Here is a 17061-nt window from a genome sequence, read left to right on the forward strand (position 1 = left end):
CTGTGGCCTGTCAGGGGGTGGGGGGCTAGGGGAGGGATAGCATTAGGAGAAATACCTAATCTAGATGACAGGTTGATGGGTGCAGCAAACTACCATGGCACATGTATACCTATGTAACAAACCTGCATGTTCTGCACATGTACGCCAGAACTTAAATATTGTTTTAACAGTTGCTCTATTATTAAACTAACAGCAGCCCTGTGGGAACAATATGGTAGAACTACAAAAGGAAGCCAAAGACTTTAAGCTTTATTTAAGCAGCTGTAATTTCTTTGGACAATGAAAAATGGCCATTAAGGTTTCTAATGAGCATCTGTAAGGCCTTAATCAAATGAAAATTTTAAAACGTTAGAATAAAAAAGTTTCTCTGGGTTTAGCTTTTCATTGCCTCTGCCCTCCTCCCTTTCCTTTCAGCAGAAGATAACTCTTACTTTTTACAAGGGGCAGATCTCCCAGAAATCCTTCAATCAAGTCTAAAAACTCTAAAGAGAGAGTTTGGGGTAAGGGGAGGGAAGCAAGGAAGCACCTTTATAAAATGTGAAGCTCACTACCCGTGTCCTTTGGTTAATTTATGTTACCCCTGTGGACACTGGTTTTGTTACCTGTAGAATGGGGATAATAATACATCATGGGTTACTGTGTGGGTTAAATGAGAAAATAAATACAAAGCATTAAGGACACTGCACAGGCATGGTGGCAAATAAATGCCTGTAATCCTAGCTACTCAGGAGGCTGAGGCAGGAGGATCACTTGAGCCCAGGAGTTCAAGACCAGTCTGGACAATGTAGTGAGACCCTGTCTCAAAAAAAAAAAGTTAAATCAAATCAAACTTAAAATATTATACATAGTGAGACCGCATCTCTACAAAAAAAAAAAAAAAAAAAAAAAAAAAAAAAAAAAAAAAAAAGAGAGAGAGAGAGAACACAGAACACTGCAAAGCACTTAGTAAGTGCTCAATAAACAGGAGCAGTGGTGGTGGTGGTGTGGCATGGTGGTCTTCAGACGGTTTGAGGTGGCATGCTTACATTTATAAAGCTGACATTCAGTTCCTTGGCTGTATACCCTCTCTGGAGGTTACGTCGGGCATAAACATCATAGTCACGAACAATTCTGGTAATGATGTCCGATGTTGAGATGCCTTCTGTTCTCTGTGTTGGAACGAACATCCCTGTTTAAGCATAAAAGAGCGGATAGAGGAAAAATTAAGATCACCTCAGTTGACCCATCTCCTTTAATGGTTCCCCTTTACAGGAAAAAGTTGGAGCTCCTGGGTATGCCAATGAAGACTTTATCTCTGGCCCCAAGTGACTCTTCCAGTCTCAGTTCCGTGGAATTCCTCCCTACCTTAAATGCTACATGTTCATCATCCCAGACCTGTTTCCAGGATGTACCATCCACTTGTCTGGCCCCTGCTGTTTAGCCATGCTGAGCCTTTCATTTCTGCCCTGGACACCCCTTCCCTGCTCATATTAACTGCAAAGCTCTTCCTCATCCTGCAAAGTCTCAAGGTTATGTCTCTGGGAAGTCTTTTCTGACATCACCAGGCAGAATCCACAACATTCAGAACCTAAGTTATCTTTCATTAACAAAAATATCGGGCCAGGCATGGTGGCTCATGCCTATAATCCCAGTACTTTGGAAGGCCAAGGCAGGCAGACCATTTGAGTCCAGGAGTTCAAGACCAGCCTGGGCAACATGGCAAAACCCTGTCTTTACAAAAAATACAAAAGTTAGCTGGGTGTGGTGGTGCACGCCTGTGGTCCCAGCTACTTGGGAGACTGAAGTGAGAGGATCACTTGAGTCCAAGGTCAAGGCTGCTGTGAGCAGTGACTGCGCCACTGCACTCTAGCCTGACCCCATCTCAAAAAAAAAATTTAAAGAATTGTCTCCACGTAGAAAATGCACATTTTGAAAGCACTGATAGTGCCTTAATTGTCTTTGCACCCCCAGCACCCAGCTCAGCCCCTGTGTCTAGCACATGGAAGGTGTTCAATAAATGCAAATTGAGTGAGAAAGTAAATGAAGACTAACAACTGAGTCAATGAATTAGATCACAGCAACTCTGCTTCATCCCCAAGGAAGTCTGCTCATGTTATACTGAAGGAAAAGAAGAAAAAGTGTACTATTTGTGTCGTCTCTGATCTGAAGGCATGCCTGTAGGGATGGTTAGATGATTTATCTTCCTAAGAACAGTCTACTATACATGGTAGTTCCACGACTCAAAGGCCCTTTCATCTAGAATATGTGGGGCTGAGTAAAAATAAACAAGCACAGAGGATGCCAAGTTCTAATAGAACTTTCTTAAAGTCTTCAAAGATAAATGTGGGTATATCAACAAATATAGGGCTATAAAGAGGTCACAAATATTAACAAAGACAAGAATCAGGTTTATGCTCACACTTCTGTTGTGAACTGAAATGACATGTTGTTGGCAACTGAGATCTTTCTACCCCATATCATTACAGCCACTCAGTCAGAGGCATCAGGCATGGGACAGTATGATGGACAAAGCCTGGGGACAACGGCACTGGGTTCTTGGTTTGTAGACGTGGGCAAGTCACTCAAACCCTCTGAAGGCAAGTTACTTAACTGTAGCCTCCTCAGCTGAGAAAAAGGTGATTGGACATGATGACCTGGGACTCATCTGTGCCATCTCTTTCTCTCTCACTCCCCACATCCAACCGAGTTCCCAATCTACTTCTTAAATGTTTCCCTAATTCGCCCACTTTCCTCCATCCTAAACCAGTTCAACACCATCTTGGCCAAAGATCACAGCAAGAACCTCAAAACCAGTCTCCAGCGATGCCATTTTTGTCTGCCTCAACCCATAGAGCAAGTTCTACAGAGCGTTCTTACTAAATGCAAGTCAGAGGTCTGCTCGAAACCCTCCACTGGCTTTGTGCTGTTCTCTGGATTCAGAGCCAAATCCTTAACTTGGCTGTGCAGCAGTTTGCATGGTCTATTCCCTGTGCTTGTCTCCAATTTTATCTCAGACCCTCTCCCCTTCACTCCCTAAACCAAGGCCCTGGTGCTATACAACTGCAGCGGGGGCACTGCTGTTGTATTCTGTGGAGTTGGGCAGTAGGCTGACCCTGCCTCAGCCCAGCCATGCTGGATTTCTTCAGTGTCCTGAAAGGGTTGGCTCCCCTCCCCTCACTCTGCCACAGACACAATCTCTACCTGGTTAACTCTTGGGCATCCATTGGGCTTCAGCTTTAGTGTCACTTCCTCAAGCAAATATCTCAACCTTCAGACTAGGTCTTCTGGTGTGTTGTTCCTTCCCATGGACCACTCCCCTTCCCTCCAAACACAGCAAGATCTTTATAAAATAACTTGTTCAACAACTGTCTTGTTGACTATAAACTACACTAGGGAAGGGATCACGCCTTTCTCATCCTCTTCTACATTCTCATCACTGGGTGACAAACAGGCACCATAGGAATATTTGTTGAATGAATGACCAGATGAATATTGATCTCTAAGTGCCCTTCCAAATCCAGTTATCTCTGAATGTTTCCATCTTGCAGCCCCCGTGACGGTGTCTCTTTGGAGCTTTCTTTTGATGTCATTTGCACGTTTATAGTATCACTAGCAGAGTGGCTCTGCTGATGTTAGAGACAAAACATCCAGTTTCTTATGTTCCATGGTCAGAGGACAGTTGGGGTTTGCCACTAGGCCAAACACTTCTTTTATCACCTTCTAGGAGGGAAGAATCTAACACGGAAAACCAAATGGAAGGCAGAAGATGTAAACATCTACATCTACACACACAAACATAAATAGCACCCAAATTGACCCAGCTGTGCAGGAGGCTCTGGTGGGTGGGGGAACCCTGAGACAACATACCCACCTTTGTGGGAACAGTGGGGAACATTCTGGTGAGAAATCCATCCCATCTTTCAGCAGGCAGATATTTTACCCACACCCCTCCTGCTGAAATAATCAGACAATTCTCTAGTGACTAATGGATTTTAGCAAGTCATGTAAGACATTGATGCCATGAGCCTACCCTTTCTTTGAAGCCAGAAGGTGAAGTCTCTGTGTTTGAGTAACTGAAAGTAGATTTGGCTTAGGGAGAGATTTGCTTTGGCTGGTTGGGAGGTAGGTCTCTGAAAGAAGCCAAGCCCTCTGTTGACATAATGAGATACCCGGCTTCCTTCAAATCCTAATTATTGCTCTGCTAAAAATATTCAGTAATGAGCACGATCAGAGAACCTTTTTTATCATGCTTTTCAGAATTGCAGCATTTGGTTATGGAGCTATTTTAAGAAGCAGCAAAGCACATGTTAATGAAGGAAACTTTCAACAGTAGTAGGCAATATTAGAATGGTGATGAGTAATGTGGACCTTACAGTCTATTTAATTTAAGCTCCATCTTTTCATCCAGCTTTGCTAGAGGATTTTGACACATAGTTCTGACAAGCAGAGCAGAGTGTTGTAAAGCTTAAGTCATGTCCTTGGTATCTCTGGCTTCATTTAAAGAGACTTTTGACTTTCAAAATAAGCCATGATTTGAGTATGAAAGCCAAATATAGATGCTGAGGCCCTTTCTGAGCATCTTTCTCCCATGATGAATTCTGGCCTTCTCTACCTGGGTTCCAAATAGATCATTACTGTGATTCTCCCTCCTGCTAAGGAATCAGCAGAGCAGATGTGATGGAGCACAAGGAAGGGTCCTTGCACATAGGAAAAGTCACACTGAGTCTTAGCCTGTGCTACTAGGGCAAGTAAAATACTACCTGACTATTCAATTTGGAAAGGGCATTGTGGTGGATTAAAGATGGCCCAATTCTCTTCCCCTGGAATCTGGGCTGGCCTCAGTGACTTGCTTATACCAAATGAATGTGACAAGAGTGACTCTGTGTGACTTCCAAGACTAAGTCAGAAGAAGCCTTGTGGCTTCTGTCAAGATTGCTTTCTCTCTAGATATTGCCTCTCAGCTGCCATGGTGTGAGAAGCCCAAGCAACATGAAGAGGCCACCTGTATGCCCCAGTGACAACTGCAATTGAGCTCTGTGATCATAGCCAGCATCCAAGGTCAGCCTTCAGATGACCACAGCCCCCACCAACATCTGACAACTGTTTGAGAGACCCCGAGCAAGAACTACACAGTTAAGCCTCTGCTAAAATCCTGCCCCACAAAATCATGAGTGACATCAAGAGGTTCTTTTAAGTCACTAACTTTGGGAGTCACTTTCTTATGCAACAATAAGGATGCTGGATTGCTAGAGTTAGAAAAATGTTGGACCTGTTCCTACACCGAAACAACTGGAACTTGATATTTTATTCCCCAAATCAGGAAAGCAACATATTCTTAGCTCACTGACGGCCACTCACACAAAAAGAAAACCGCCACCAAATGCTTATTCCTATACACTATGAGGTAGCCAAGGAACTACTGCCCCCAGGAAACACTGATTCGAGAAACACTGGGGATAACTCAGCTGGATGAGAATGCCTGGTCCAGATCTTTGCTACTCTAAGTGAGGCCTATGGACCTACAGCATCTAACAACCTGAGAGCTCACTAGAAATGGGAATCTCTGGCCCCACCAGACCTACTGAATCTGAATCTGAATTTTCGCAAGATTCCACAGATGATCTGAGGCATATCTAAGTTTCATAAGCACTGGTCTATAACAAATCCTTATGGCAATTTTAGGAAAGGAGCAGCTGGCTCACAGCTCAGATCTTACAACAACTTTAAAGGGTATTAATCAGGCCAGGCATGGTGGCTCATACTTATAATCCCAGCACTTTGGCAGGCCGAGGTGGGAGCATCACTTGAGCCCAGGAGTTTGAGACCAGTCTGGGCAACATAGGGAGACTCTACAAAAAATTTTAAAATTATCTGGGCATGGTGGTGTGTGACTGTAGTCCCAGCTACTTGAGAGGCTGAGGTGGGAGGATCGTCTGAGTCCAGGAGGTTGAGGTTGCAGTAAGCTATGATCACACCACTGTACTCCAGCCTGGGTGACAGAGTGAGACTTTGTCTCATAAATTAAGTAAGTAAAGTAAGTAAATAAATAAATATTAATCACGCCATGCTATAACCCATCTTGATGTAACTGAGGCATCTGCCAGTTTCTTCTCCAGTTCCAGAGCAGACTTCCAAGTCCGAAGTGTATGAGGTTTCCTTCCTTGGAACTCCTCACAAACAAGATTGAGACTTGAGAATGTCAGACCTCCCATTATCCAATGTTCTTGACTTCTGAAGAAGTCCTTCCTAAGAGGATGGTACAGTCCCCACCACCAGCCCTGCAGGGGATGGCATGGAGCTTCCCAGGCTGGCCCCCAAGGAGTGTGAACCAACAAAAATGCCATCAGGGAGAATACATACATTCTATGTAACAATCATTTTTCGAACTAGTATCCAATGTTGTTTTCATTTCTAGGGATCATGTCTGTCCTGAGGCCCTATTCTCATGGACACTGAGACCTCGATGACTTCAGGGGGAGGCAGATGAAGCTGAGAGTACAGGAGACCGTGTTCAGCCTTCAACTTCTAAAACAGTCTCTTTTAAGGCTCATTTAAAAGAAGAGTTAAGAAAGGCAAGAGTTTCACTAGGAAGAGCCAGGCTTTGAGGAGTATAAAAGGGTGTTCTAAATCCCAGAAGTGTCTTTTGAACTATTAAGAACCAGAGGCTGAGTAGACTCAGGGTACAGAATGTTTGACTATAAGCCCTGGAGTGTATGTTAACCCTGGGAAGGCATGAAATTAATTAAGGGGCAGTTTTCTGCTCTCCAGGAAGAAGAAAAGGACCTCTGGGAGTTGAGGGGAGGAGTGCAGAGAGGGATGGGGAGGCAGACAGCAGAAGTGAGGAAACAGGAGTGCGGTCTGTCCCTTGCTCTGACTCAGGTTCAAATCCCAGGGGCAGGGGCAGGGAAGAGACCCCCTTAGAAGGCTCAGTGCAGGGCCACTGGTACCTTGCTTATGGTCAGGAATTTTGGAAGGAAATACTTTTACAGAGGCCAACATGGCAGACAAGTCAGACAGGGCGTGACATGGCTTACTCACATTGCCTGGTTTCCCTTGCCCTCTAGTAGATTATGGAGGACATTTTTTAAGTTTCCTGGGGACTCTCTAGAGGAACATGGAAGGAAGTCCAAGATTTAAGATCAGCATGACTGCTGGGCAGCACACCTATAGCCCAGGGAAGGGAATCCTGCGACAGAGGCTGTGGCCAGGACAGGCCAAAGCGGGGAGGTGACAGAGTCTCAGAGGCTGCCACAGGGGTCTGGTAGGTGGGGCTGATGGCTGAGCAGGTCTTGAGACCTCACAACTAAAGATCCCCAACCCATGCCAGGCCAGAGTGTTCCAGAAACTTAGATCACCTCAGGAGAAAAAGGCAAAAAGTTTACTCTACACAGTCTAAGTACAAACTTAGAAGAGTCTCAATGATTTCACACGTCAAGTGTTTTTTTTTCCTGTCAACTGTGGAAATGGGGTTTCCTAGTTAAGTTTAGTTACGGAAACCACTTATGGCCCCCCAGTTGCTCCTTCCCACACAAAAGACCTGATCACAGATTCCCCTGCCTCAGAACAGTATTTGGTTCCATGTAACATCATATGGAAGCAAGCCTCAACCAGCTTGTCCTGCCAGTCTCCATCTCTGCCTCCCACCTCTACACACCCTACACTACATTAACATGTTTATTTTCTCCAGATACGCTGTGCTTCATACAGTTCCACCTTCGAACACGCTGCCCTGGCCTGCTGTACATACTCTGCCACAGGCTGGTTATATTTTGGGTAATTATTTATGTCTTTCTCTGCTCTCTCTCAAGGGTGAGGTCTATGTCTTATTCATTTTCTCTCATACAATTCCTGGCTTATAGATGCACTCAGGGGATTCATATATTAAACAATGACAGCCAAAACCATCCAAAGATGGAACAGGCTGCCTCAGAAGGCAGGGAGCTCCCTGTCATGGGAAATGTAAAAGCATCAGTTCTGCCAGGAGCTGGCAATGATGCCAAGAAGGAGATAGGAGCCTGGGTCAGTGACCCTTAGGAGCCCACCCTACCTCAAGAATCTGAAGGTCCATGAGTACCAGGAAAAGGCTGTAGTGGCAGCGGGCTGAGTGGGAAATGGTGGGAGCAAGCTGAGTGGAGTCTCATTGGTCCCCAGGAGTGGGGAAGATGGCTCTGATGGCACATGTCAACAATGGCTCTAGTATAATGCAGGGAGCATTAGACTTCTTGAAATCCCTATGCATATGGTAACTCACTATAGTATCTGCACCTGCCAGATAATGGTTTAATGTATGTAGGAAGGTATGCATGGGTGTACCTACAGTGCCTATAGATGAGATGCATGGTAGATAGTAAAATAGCAGAAAATAAGCCAAGCCATTAAAACATTTACCCATTTTCTTTGCCTCTACATGTGGTAACTGATAATATTACTAACATGTGACAGGATGACACTAGAAATATGGCAGGACTAACTTTGGACACAAGGAGTCCAGATTATTAACTAGCCAGTTATCTATCTTCTTCTGGAAGGAAATTTCTTGGGAGTATCCTGTAATTTCATTGTGAAGACTTAATTATGAATGGGGAAAATGGCTGCCCTTTAAGTAATGGGGTCCTGCACTTTTCGTCTGATGAGCCCGGAAATTAAGCCTCAGACCTAAAGTTGAGCACTTTGGTGCTCAGGTTCATTCCTACATAAATACCTAAATGGTATCTGTGCCATAACTGAGCCTTAGCACATGTTAACAGTGGCTTGTAGAAGCTGTTTGGGGGACATCTAAAGTTGTAACTCCCTGTTTGTATACACTGCAGATGTCCCAGGGCAGATGTCTCTTATTACACCTGATTATTGTGATGTGTTTGACAGGTGAGCAGAGGGGAATGCCTCACCTGCTTCCTTTATGTGCTTGTAAACATCATCAGAGCCAGCAGAGGAATACGGAATGTCATCATGAGCCACAAAATCAATCTGTTGGAGAGAGAGAAGAGTGATGTCACCACTGGGATGGATGTGCATGTCTGCAGATTTGAAGGGCGGAATGGTGACTTCAGAATGCCTTTTCAAAATAAGGCAGTTGTATGTTACATTTATAGTGGAGACCTGAATCCTTTGGCTGAAATGTATTTCCAACTATTTTCATTTCTATGAGATAATGGGAACTAGAAGAATAAATGTTTTGGTTTCTCTCCTTTGCTGGTCCCTCTTTCTTGTCCTATCCCAGAGAGTAGGTTTTCTTGGCCTTCTGTCCTTCTGCATCTAAAGTTTATCCTTTGAGAACCCATTCATTCTTTGAATTTTTATCATCCCTCCTATGATGAGGAACCCAAATCTTCATTTCCTGTCCCATTGATGGCAATGGGCACTCACACTTAGGTCACATTTTATACTGTGAAAAGAAATTTGTCTCTTTCCTCATTCGATCCTCATAACCACTTTGTGAGGTGGGCAGGCCACATGTTACTACTTCAGTTGGGACAAAAGGTGCTGAAACTAGAAAATTTGTTAGATTTATCTGAGGCTTAAAGACTGGAGTGGGCTGCCGGGGTACCAGGCCAGGTTTAGTGGGCTGCCAGGGCACCAGGCCAGGTGCTCTTAATTCCCACTGCAGCCCTCTCTTTTGCCACCTCTTGCTGTCACTTTAAATCATCCTGTCCTGAATTTACTTCACCTTTCTGAAAATGAGTGACCCCTTCCAATGGCACTTTTATTTTATTCATTTTGGGTCTTGGGGAGACCGAAACCTTGGAATAAGCCTCTTTTCTCTACTTATTTCACTCACCCTAGGTTCCGCTGGGATGTGTGTGTGTGTGTGTGTGTGTGTGTGTGTGTTTGTGTGCACACATGCATATGTAGGTGTGTACCCATCATCTTCTCTCCACGGAGACTACACCAAATCTAGGACCTGGTCACCCAGATTACTGACACCAACTTGTATCTGGCCTTCCTCACTGTAGGCCTCCTCCTCTCCAAGCCATCCTGCTGTCACATGGGGTATCCTCCTTAAACAGGGTTTTTTTTGTTTTTATTTATTTATTTATTTATTTATTTATTTATTTTCTGGTCATCCTTATGCCTGCTCATCTTTATTCCTGTTTCCTGCAACATCAAGTAAACGCTCCTTGCCTAGATTTTAAAACCCTTTATAACAAGTCCTTTATAATGGGGTTTCACTCTACCTTGAGAGGTAATTTAGAGTAGTAGTAGTTAAATACTTGAGAGGTAGTTTAGCATAGTATGATTCCCTGCCCCACTACTTGCTAGCTATATAACTCATAAGTTGGGGGAAAGGATTCAATCAGGATTTCTCAAGCTCAGTACTAGTGACATTCAGGACTGGAGAATTCTTTGGTGTCAGGAGTTGTCCTGTACATTGGCATGTGCTTAGCAGTATCCCTGACTTTTACCCGCTAGATGCCGGTAGCACCCCTCTAGCTGTGACAACCCCAAATGTCTCAAGACATTGCCAAATGTTCCTCAGGGCAAACTCGCCCCAGTTGAGAATCACTGGATTAAATGATATAATTACGTAAAAATGCTGAAAAATAATTAGTACGGAGTATATCCTCAATAAATGTTTATTATTATTATTAATTCTATTCTTAGCACTCAAACTTAATTCCTTTTCCTCTCCAATGTATAATAACAACTTCTCAGGGTAGCTGCGAGATTGAATTCAATTCATATAATGACAAAGCCCTTAGCACAGTGCCGGGCACATGGTAAACACTCAATAAATTACAGCCATCATTATCATTATAAGTATCCCCATAATGCCTAGCACATGTTGAATATACAATAGATGCTTAGTAAAATGTGGTAGTGATTACTGGAAGTAAATCATATTGTAGTTTTCCTTTTCTTTTATTCTCACTGGGAAATTGTCTCTTCAGCTATTACTCATGCACATTTATCAGTGTTCTCTATTCTCTTCTGCATCGTGGCTTTAAAAATAGAAAAGAAAATTCTTAGAACAGCTTAATCTTATTTTTTTTTTTTGTACTGCTTATAAAAGGAAAGAATAGCTCCTAATGTGGGGCTGGTAGGGAGATACAAAGCACATAATTTGATGCAGATCAAAAGAATCTCTCATGTTTCCAACTAATAAAAATCTTATGTCAGTAGGATTCTCAGGGTCACAAAATCATAGATATAAAGTTCTTTCTTTAAAGGCTGACCTGTGACTTTCTGGATAAGATGTGTGTTCATTTGTTCCATGAAAAAGAATGCCTATGAATCAATAAGCATCAATAATGACGGTGGTGATGGCGGTGACAATGACATTTTTGGAACTCTTGCTATGGGCCAGCCAGTGTTCTAACTGCTTAACTAAGATTGTCTCTTAGATCTTCAAAACATGCCCACAAGGAAGATACTAACATCATCCCATTTTACAGTTGAGGTAAGCGAGTACAGTGTGGTTAGATATCTTGTTTAACGTCTCACAACTAGGAAGAGATAGAGGCAGGATTTGGACCTGGGTGGTTTAGCTCCAGGGCCCATAATCAAAGAAGTGAGAGGATACCAGCCCTCGGGCTTGGGCGGAAAAGAAAGGTGCCACATCAAGCAGTTCCACATGACAGTTTCTGAAATTACCTCTTTTAGAAATTGAGAGAGACTTTGGGCTTTCTGTAGTCTTAGCTGCAGAACCAGACTCCCTAATCTTGCTACTTAGAGAATGTGGGAGAATGACAAGTACCTTGTGTTTTTCCAGAAACTCTGGCGTGAGTGTCCAGGGAGCATCTCTGATTACTTCGTCTACGTAGCGACAGTGTCTGAGAGCTTCGTATCTCTCGGCTTCATTCATCACGGTGAAACCTTTGAATTTGTGGGTGAGATCATCACTGCAAACTGAAACAGGCAAATGCATTAAATGCCATTACTCAGCCCAGGACCTGCTCACAGCCACCCTGGTTCAGACAAGGCTTCTTCAGCAGGACAAAAGAAGCACAGCTTTGCTAGGTGCTTGTCATAATTGAACTCAGCTTTTTAAGGGAACAAAGGATTTGGAGAGCAAAGTAAGCTGAAATCCACTGACAATTCAGAATTTCATTTTAGTGCTAATTACATCTGCATTCTCCATGGAGGCTTCTATTAAAATTATTCTCTACACTACCTAATGTGACTTTCATATCTTTTTATTTTCCTATCCCACTCCTCAGTGAAAATTACCATTCAGAAATAAAATGACCAAATGAACAGACACAGAAGGGAGAGAAGGAGAGGAACCAAGAGGCCTGATTTATAGGAGGTTTGAATGGTTTGAACAATCAGTTCCAATTATTTTACTAGATCATTGTACTTTGTAACCCAAGTGTGAGACAGACACACACACACACACACACACACACACAAATACATGTACTTCTGTTTCTGGATTGAGGGCCAGTCACTACACATCAGGCCATTCAATCAAGAGGAGAAAGTCATAAAATCAAAGGTTTGATCTAGTAGAGTTCATCCTTTCCACATCTCTTATCCTTTCTAGATCTCAGGTTCCTGAACCCTCAAATGGGGATATCTTCCACTATCAGCCTTAGAAAACATTTTTTGAGAACTTACAAAAAAAGCGCTTTTAAACAAACTGAACAATAAATACTATTCACTATCCTATCTTTTGGCTGGCCAAGGCAGCTTTCCTAAGATCTCCTATGTGACAGGAAGAAATACCATTGTGGGTACAGTCCCTGTTTACCAAGATCCCAGTGAGAGACTTGCAGTGGCCAGTCAGAACTACCTTGACTGATCTTTGCAATGAATTTTTTTTTCTTTAAAGTATTATGTATTTACAATAAATTCACTAATTTTTTTTTTTTTTAGACAAAGTCTTATTCTGTCACCCAGGCTGGAGTGCAGTGGCGTGATCTTGGCTCACTGCAACCTCCACCTCCCAGGTTCAAGTGATTCTCCTGCTTCAGCCCCCTGAGCAGCTGGGATTACAAGTGTGTGTCGCAACACCCAGCTAATTTTTGTATTTTAATAGAGATGAGGTTTCACCATGTTGGCCAGGCTGGTCTCGAACTCCTGACTGCAAGTGATCCACCGGCCTCAGCCTCCCAAAGTGTTGGGATTCCAGGCGTGAGGCACTGTCCCCAGGCAATAAATTCACTAACAGTAAGTGCACAATATGTGTTTAATTAAAAAAATTTAATTGATGCATAATAATTAACATATTTATGGGGTAGACTGTGATGTTTCCATGCATGTATACATTGTATAATAATCTAATCAGGATATTTAGCATATCCATCACCTCATACCTTTATCATTTCTTTGTGGTAAGAACATTCGAAATTCTGTCTTATAGGTGTTTTGAAATATACAATATTGTTAACCATAGTCACCCTAATGTGCAATAGAACACCGGAACTTATTCCTCCTAACTGTAACTTGGTACTCGTTGATTAACTTCTCCCTGTCCCCTGTCACCTACCTTCCCCAGCCTCTGGTAACCACTGTTCTACTCTCTATTTCCATGAGATCAACTTCTTTAGATTCCATATATAAGTGGTATTGGTATATAAACACAATGGAATACTATTTAGCTATGAAAAAGAATGAAATCCTGTCATTTATGGCAACATGGATGAATCTGGAGGATATTTCATTAAGTGAAGTAAGCCAGACACAGGAAGACAGATACTGCCTAATCTCACAAGATGTGTTTTAAAACAAAATATGATCATTTTCTTGGAACAGAATGATGGCCCACACCCAGAATCAAATCTGGCCACAGAGTAAGCATAGCCAACGGCCACATTCAGCATCCTTAGAAAGCCTTCTGTTGTAGTCCCTTCACATAATCCACACCCAAGCCATCAGGAAAACTGTAGGCTCTGCCTTCAAAGCACACCCGGAAGCCATGTTTTTCTCAGCACCTCCACTGCTCCCATCCCCGCCCCTTCATCATCTCTCCCAGGGATGACTGCAGTAGCCTCTTAACTGATCTCCTGATTCCGGCCTTGCCCACTCCCAACAACTTATTCTCATTGGCCAGAATGAGCCTGTTGAAGCTTGTCAGTCTGTGTCATTCCCAAACTCAGAACCCTTCCCATCTCACTCAGGGTAAAACCAAAGTCCTCCAGTGGCCCACAAGACCCATGCCTCTGCCCACTCCTTGCCTCCCTGACCAACCTCCTAGTGTCTCCCAGCTCCCTGGCCTTGCAGTTTCTTGAATACTTCTCCTCAGGTCAGGGCCTTGCACTATTCCCCAAAACTGGAATAATTGTGCTCCAAATACTCATAGAGCTCACCTCCTCCTCTCCCTCAAGTCTTTCCCCCTATCTTCTTCTCTTTTTTTTGACAGAGCTTTGCTCTTGTTGCCCAGGCTGGAGTGCAACGGCACGATTTCGGCTCACTGCAACCTCCGCCTCCCGGGTTCAAGCGATTCTCCTGCCTCAGTCTCCCAAGCAGCCCCACCCTCTTCTGAATTGTGATCCTCTGCTACGTTACTTCTCCTCATGACACTTGTCTCATGTAGCTGTCTTATTTAGTTTTATTGTTGGTGTTCCCCTATAAATTCCCGAGAGCAGGGACTTTTGTTTCATTTTCTGATGTACCATACCTGGCCCCTAGTAGGCTTTTAATGATATTTCTTGAATGAATTAACAAAACCTGATACATATAGATACTCAACAAATCAACAAATATTTGTTATTATTTACAATAATAGATGTATATTTATCTACAGGTTTCTTTCTCTCTCTTTCCTTCCTTCTTTCTTTCTTTCTTTTTTTTTTTTTTTGACACAGAGTCTCCCTCTGTTGCCCAGGCTTGAGTGCAATGGTGCGATCTCAGCTCACTGCAACCTTTACCTTCTGGGTTCAAGCAATTCTCCTGCCTCAGCCTCCCGAGTAGCTGGGATTACAGGTGCCTGCCACCACACCTGGCTAATTTTTGTATTTTAGTAGAGACAGGGTTTCGCCATGTTGGCCAGGCTGGTCTCAAAGTCCTGACTTCAAGTGATCCACCTGCCTCAGCCTCCCAAAATGCTGGGATTACAGGCGTGAGCCACCGTGTCCGGCCTACAGGAACATTTCAACAACATACATGCAAATGAGAGACTAATGAGTTTCTAGATATATATATATATATATACACACACACACATATGCCTCTATATCTCCTATACATACTTCCTGAGATGTTTTCTATTGTAGCAGTTTATATTACCAAAACAACATCAACCATAAATCTGGCTTGAAAACTGCTGAGAATCAGAATCACCCAAGGAACTTGTTAAATACATATAAAGAAACCCAGCCCACTCCCTGAGATTTTGATTCAGTGGGTCTGTAGTGGGGCCCAGATAGCTCTGTCTTTGACAAGCTTCAGAGATGATTCTGATGAATACAACATTTGAAAACCCTGAAGCATATTATAAATAACTTAAGTCAAGAGCTCTATCTGTCTTCGAATCACCCATCATGCCCAGAGGTGGGGGTGGGGGGAAAGGTGGGCAGGAGGTGGCAGGTAGTAGGGCCATAATAACTATGTATTGATTTACTGACTATATTAGCTTTTGACCCCATAAACAGGAATTCTTTACGGGCCATGCAATATGATTTTAAAACTGATCTAAGACTTTTTGAATGTTCTTTTAGGACTTTATTAAAATACTACCCCAAGAATCATATTGAGCAGAAATGGATTTCAGACTCCATTTTCTATTTTAAACAGCACAAAACTAGGCCGCGCCATATCCTCCCCCTTTCTGAATCTGCACCTGAGCAATTTGGTATAACTTCTACATGACCAAGATAATGGCCTACTGATAGAGCACAAAGAAAACAAACATCCTGTTTATGCCAATACGGGGTCCTATTTTCCTATCCCAGGAGTGACCTCAAGAAGCAGCTGAACATGCTGACCAGTTATTGTCTAAACATTAATTACGCCCAAAGCAGCACTGTTGTTCTTGAGTCTTGGCAAATGCACTCTGACAACCAGATGGAGAGCTCTGGGCAGCGGTATTCCATGGATGAATTCATTGAGCTATCTGGGAACTCATGCTGCAGCTAACCTATGCTGGCACCTCACTGTGTTCCCACAGGAGAGAAAATACAACATAGGGGTTGAACTTGGGAACCCAACAGACTCAGGTTCTAATCCCAGCTCTGCTATTACCGGGAAAGTTACTCAAACTCTCTGAGCCTCAGTTGTCTGGTCTTTAAAACATGGTGAAGTTCTGAGAATTAAATTTGATCATCTTTATGAGCAGAGAGTAATGCTGAATAATGTTAGCCATTTATTAATAGTAGTAGGAAAATAGGATCATTCACGGATCTATTACTTCAGATTTTGTGTTCTGTCTTTTCCCTGCCCCCTACTCCAAGAAGGTATGAGGGCCCTGTGGTACAGACTCCTTTGTAGGTGCTGTGAACTCAAGTTGCTGGTAGACAGCCTGACTTCCTGGCTGCTGTTTTCCTGAAGCCAGAGCAACTTGGGGGGTATTCTGGAAAGAAGAAGACAATGAGAGACAAGAACTCTCCAAATTGCAGGGAAAGGGCCAAATGTCTATGGATCCCATAAGCAGCAGGTGCCAGTGGCAGGACCTCAGGAGATATGAGAATGTGAGGCCCTAGGCATGGGAGTTCCACCTGGGAACAGACTGCAGGTACCTGACCCGTGATAGGTGCAACGAATCTGCTCCCTTCTAGTAATTATGTGGGCTCAGACAGTGAGGGCAGTGCAAAAATGGCCCTGGGTTGAAGACTGGAGGCCCCTCTCCTGTTTCTATAAACATTGTGGACACTTGTTTGACTTTGGGGAGGTGAAGAGAGCCCAGCAAAGTCTGAGACTAGGCCAGGCACAGTGGCTCATGCCTGTAATCCCAGCACTTTGGGAGACCGAGGTGGGTGGATCATTTGAGGTCAGGAATTCGAGACCAGCCGGGCCAACATGGTGAAACCCCATCTCTACTAAAAACACAAAAATTAGCCGGGTGGTAGTGGTGCGTGCCTGTAATTCCAGCTACTCAGGAGGCTGAGGCAGGAGAATTGCTTGAGCCTGGGAGGCGGAGGTTGCAGTGAACCGAGATCACACCACTGCACTTCGGTCTGGGTGAGAGAGTGAGACTCTGTCTAA

The 17061-nt window shown here is 43.5% G+C and overlaps 1 protein-coding gene across 3 annotated transcripts in view; it reads right to left on the reverse strand.

The window, feature by feature from the left end:
- PCYT1B (phosphate cytidylyltransferase 1B, choline) overlaps window positions 1-17061 on the reverse strand; it is a 114141-nt gene that overhangs the window by 18802 nt on the left and 78278 nt on the right. For all 3 annotated transcript variants that reach the window (XM_017865004.1, XM_017865003.1, XM_017865002.1), the window contains exons 4-6: window positions 11675-11826; window positions 8868-8946; window positions 1026-1168 (exon numbers count right to left, since the gene is read on the reverse strand). In XM_017865004.1, the coding sequence (XP_017720493.1) occupies window positions 1026-1168; window positions 8868-8946; window positions 11675-11826 (374 nt within the window). The remainder of the gene's footprint in view (window positions 1-1025; window positions 1169-8867; window positions 8947-11674; window positions 11827-17061) is intronic.

This window comes from Rhinopithecus bieti, unplaced genomic scaffold (genome assembly GCF_001698545.2).
Source record: "Rhinopithecus bieti isolate Rb0 unplaced genomic scaffold, ASM169854v2 scaffold_79622, whole genome shotgun sequence".
Taxonomy (NCBI): domain Eukaryota; kingdom Metazoa; phylum Chordata; class Mammalia; order Primates; family Cercopithecidae; genus Rhinopithecus; species Rhinopithecus bieti.